Source organism: Salvelinus sp. IW2-2015, unplaced genomic scaffold (assembly GCF_002910315.2).
Source record: "Salvelinus sp. IW2-2015 unplaced genomic scaffold, ASM291031v2 Un_scaffold6832, whole genome shotgun sequence".
In the NCBI taxonomy this organism is placed as follows: Eukaryota; Metazoa; Chordata; class Actinopteri; order Salmoniformes; family Salmonidae; genus Salvelinus; species Salvelinus sp. IW2-2015.
The window spans coordinates 1-4,090 of record NW_019948093.1 but is presented as its reverse complement, the minus strand read 5'-3'; the positions used below and the strand labels follow the sequence as shown (position 1 = coordinate 4,090).

The 4,090-nt window shown below is 46.2% G+C and overlaps 1 protein-coding gene across 1 annotated transcript in view; it reads right to left on the bottom strand.

Moving 5' to 3' along the window:
• Nucleotides 1-1,691, bottom strand: part of LOC112079067 (START domain-containing protein 10-like) — a gene marked incomplete at both ends in the record, with an annotated part of 9,671 nt that extends 7,980 nt beyond the window's left edge. Inside the window, 5 exon segments of the mRNA XM_070442219.1 lie at nt 1,231-1,307; nt 1,310-1,333; nt 1,492-1,506; nt 1,509-1,541; nt 1,544-1,691. Of these exon segments, the coding sequence (XP_070298320.1) occupies nt 1,231-1,307; nt 1,310-1,333; nt 1,492-1,506; nt 1,509-1,541; nt 1,544-1,691 (297 nt within the window).
• Nucleotides 1,692-4,090: the final 2,399 nt, after the last annotated feature.

Below are 4,090 nucleotides of genomic sequence, written 5' to 3'. Positions count from 1 at the left end.
TACACACACACACCACACACACCACAGCACACAAGAGAGAGAAAAAGAAAGAGAAATGTGTTGAGTGCTTCCTTCTACACAGGATGCCTCGATCTCGCTCTCTTCCTCCACTGGGCAGAAAAACAACCACAGCATGTGGGCCTAATTCCAAACCAAACCGTTATCCCCTTCCTTTCTGCCCTAGGTGACTAGTCTTGTCAGTTCTGATTGAACAGGAGAAAGGAGAGCGGTATTATAAGGGTTCTAGAAGGCTCCTCCAATAAGCTCAAGTCAAGGTTCTACCATCTTGCTTTCAACTTCTCAAAGATCCTGAAGGACAGATCGTGACGGACAGATCGTGAAGGACAGATCCTGAAGGACAGATCGTGAAGAACAGATCGGAAGGACAGATCGTGAAAGGCAGATCGTGAAGGACAGATCGGAAGGACAGATCGTGAAGGACAGATCGGAAGGAGATACATTTTCAGTTTGGCATTGAGCCGCCGTACTGTCTGAGTGATCTAACCCGGAGCTACCACTGCCCTATCCAGCGCACACACACGCACAAAGGCTTTATCCAGCATTAGCAGCGGCACGGACCGATAAAGCTTTATTCAAATGCCAGAAGATTATTTAACCAAATACAATCTTACTACAGTGAGCAAATAGTCCACTTAAACACACATTTAAACACACGACACACCTTTATCAAACTGCACCTACGTAGACACACACAACCAGTAAAGATACTCCAAGACATGTTCATTTAAATAAAGAGTGGACAATCCCACTGCAGCATGTTTCCCACTGACGTCAAGGGACACTATGCTGCAGGTCTGTTCTCTTCTGTTTCTCCCTGTAGAGCGTCATACAACCAGTTGGCTATCCACTGAGACTTCCAATAGGACTTCAGGGACATTCGGACATGTTGCTGACCCTCATCTGGTTTCTTCAGATTTACAAACACTGAGGGGGAAGTGCAGGGCTGTCCAAGACTCCAACCCTGTTCCTGGAGAGCTACCGTCCTGTAGGTTCTCTCTCCAACCCTGTTCCTGGAGACATACCCTCCCTGTAGGTTCTCTCTCCAACCCTGTTCCTGGAGAGCTACCCTCCTGTAGGTTCTCTCTCCAACCCTTCCTGAGACAAACCGTCCTGTAGCTCCTCCAGGAACAGGGTTGGAGAGCCTGAGGAAGACGGTATAGTACAGTTTTGTGACCAGGATACTCTCTCCCTGCACATGTTTATACTTACAGCATGTGTTACAGAGTAGTTCATGATGATGTAATCACTGCCAGTGGGCAGCCAAGAGCGCAGTGTGATGACGTCCGGTTCCTCAGCGGCTTGGGACACTTCCCTAGACACAGACGAGGAGGAGCCTCATTAACACATTAACGGTGTTGTGTGTTGTGTGGTGTGTGTGTGTGTGTGTGTGTGTGTGTGTGTGTGTGTGTGTGTGTGTGTGTGTGTGTGTGTGTGTGTGTGTGTGTGTGTGTGTGTGTGTGTGTGTCGTACAGGAGTAGTAGCCCAGTCTGCGTTAACAGTGAGTTTTCCGATGTCGAAGTTTCGATGACGTTTGCGTCCCATTTCCTCCGGTACTCGATGTCATGGAGAACATCATACATGGTCTCAGCTGGCACGTCCTTACACGCCCATCCGACAACTGCAGGAGAGACACACACATTCAATAAATAGTCAACCACACACACACACACCTACCGTTATTTGACCAAACACACACTTGTGTGTGTGTGGGGTGAGGAGGAGGGGCAGTTTAATAGTAAAAACCTTGGGCACAACGTCAGGCTGTTAAAAAAGTTAGAGCACACACACCAGTGGCCTGCAAAACTGCCCTAGAGTAACGCCATCTCCATGGTTACCTCAGCCAGGGAAGACTCCACACCACAACAACACAGACAGAAGATAGGGGAGTGGGGGGAGGGGAGACAGCCATAGAGTGCACTACATGGGGATAACCCGGACCAAAAGTAGTGCACTATCTATCAACAGCCTTGTGGGTCGAGCAAGCAGATCTATAGTCTAGCCTTAAAACTATCTATCAACAGCCTTGTGTGTCGAGCAAGCAGATCTATAGTCTAGCCTTAAAACTATCTATCAACAGCCTTGTGGATCGAGCAAGAGATCTATAGTCTAACCTTAAAACTATCTATCAACAGCCTTGTGGTTCTGTGTTGGAGGAATGGTGGTGTGTTGGTTGTGTGTGTGTGTGTGTGTGTGTGTGTGTGTGTGTGTGTGTGTGTGTTGGACTAAGGACTTAAAAGTCACAATGGAGCTGAGAGAATAATGGAGTGATTGTGTCCGCAGGGCAGATTGAAACAGGAGAGGAAAAAAGRGAGGGAGGGAGGGAGAAGACATCACTGTAATTCTATTGAAGTCCTTCAGTATATTCCTCTACTGATGAGGACAGGAGAGACACATGCCTACTGTTTGCTGATGATCTGGTGCTTCTGTCCCCAACCAGAAGGGTCTACAGCCACACCTACATCTTCTGCACAGATTATGCCAGACCTGGGCCCTGACAGTAAATCTCAGTACGACCAAAATAATGGTGTTCCAAAAAAGGTCCAGTAGCCAGGACCACGAATACAAATTATATCTAGACACCGTTGCCCTAGAGCTCACAAAAAACTATACATACCTCGGCCTAAACATCAGCGCCACTGGTAACTTCCACAAAGCTGTGAACGATCTGAGCGACAAGGCAAGAAGGGCATTCTTCAACCACCTAAAAATAAGCGATTCCCAAACCTTCCATAACAAAGCCATCACCTACAGAGAGATGAACCTGGAGAAGAGTCCCCTAAGCAAGCTGGTCCTGGGGCTCTGTTCACAAACACAAACAGACCCCACAGAGCCCCAGGACAGCAACAGCAACACAATTAGACCCAAGAAAAATCATGAGAAAACAAAAAAGATAATTACTTGATACATTGGAAAGAATTAAACAAAAAAAAACAGAGCAAAATAAAATGCTATTTGGCCCTAAACAGAGAGTACACAGTGGCAGAAAACCTGACCACYGTKACTGACCCAAACTTAAGGAAAGCTTTGTCTATGTACACTCAGTGAGCATGGCCTTGCTCAGTGACCATATTAGAGACACATATTTCCCTCAGATTACACAGACCCACAAAGAATTCGAAAACAAATCCAATTTGGGTGAAATACCAGTGTGCMATCACAGCAGCAAGATGTGTGACCTGTTGCCACAAGAAAAGGGCAACCAGTGAAGAACAAACACCATTGTAAATACAATCCATATGTATTTATTTTCCCTTTTGTACTTTAACTATTTGCACATCGTTATAACACTGTATAAAGACATAATGACATTTGATATGTCTCTATTCCTTTGGAACTTTTGTGATGTTTACTGTTAATTTCTGATTGTTTATTTCACTTTGGTTTATTATCTATTTCACTTGCTTGGGCAATATTAACATATRTTTCCCATGCCAATAAAGCCCCTTAAACTGAATTGAGCGAGAGAGAGAGACATGGAGAATGGTGTTTGTGAACCGTCAATTGAAACCCCATGAGTGAGAGATTACGTTTGACAGAACAGTTGTACGTGTGATCATGGTTGACAGAGTCCTGTGGGCCAGACACTGCATGCTCACAGTCACATGATACACGACCTCTAACCTGATACACACACACCCTCCCCCCTGCATCAGACTGCACTACAGTCAGCTGCTGTGTTTAATCCAACATTCCTCCTTGTCCCTGTCTACTCCCCTCCCAGGCCTGTCAAAGCTCATCTGTTCTGTTGGACACGGGTAGAGGAATGTGGAAGAGAAGGATGAGAGGGGATGAGTGTGTATCTGTATACCATCAGTGAGTAGGGATTCCCTCAGTCCTCAGGGTGTGTGTGGGCTGGGGAAAGACCAAACAGTACACAGCAGTCTGACAGATTGTCAAGCCACCCACATATGACACACACACCGTCCACATATACATACAGAATTATAGCTCTGCTGCCTGTGTGTGTGTGTGTGTGTGTGTGTGTGTGTGTGTGTGTGTGTGTGTGTGTGTGTGTGTGTGTGTGTGTGTGTGTGAGGAGTAGTAGCCCACGTCTGCGTTAACAGTGAGT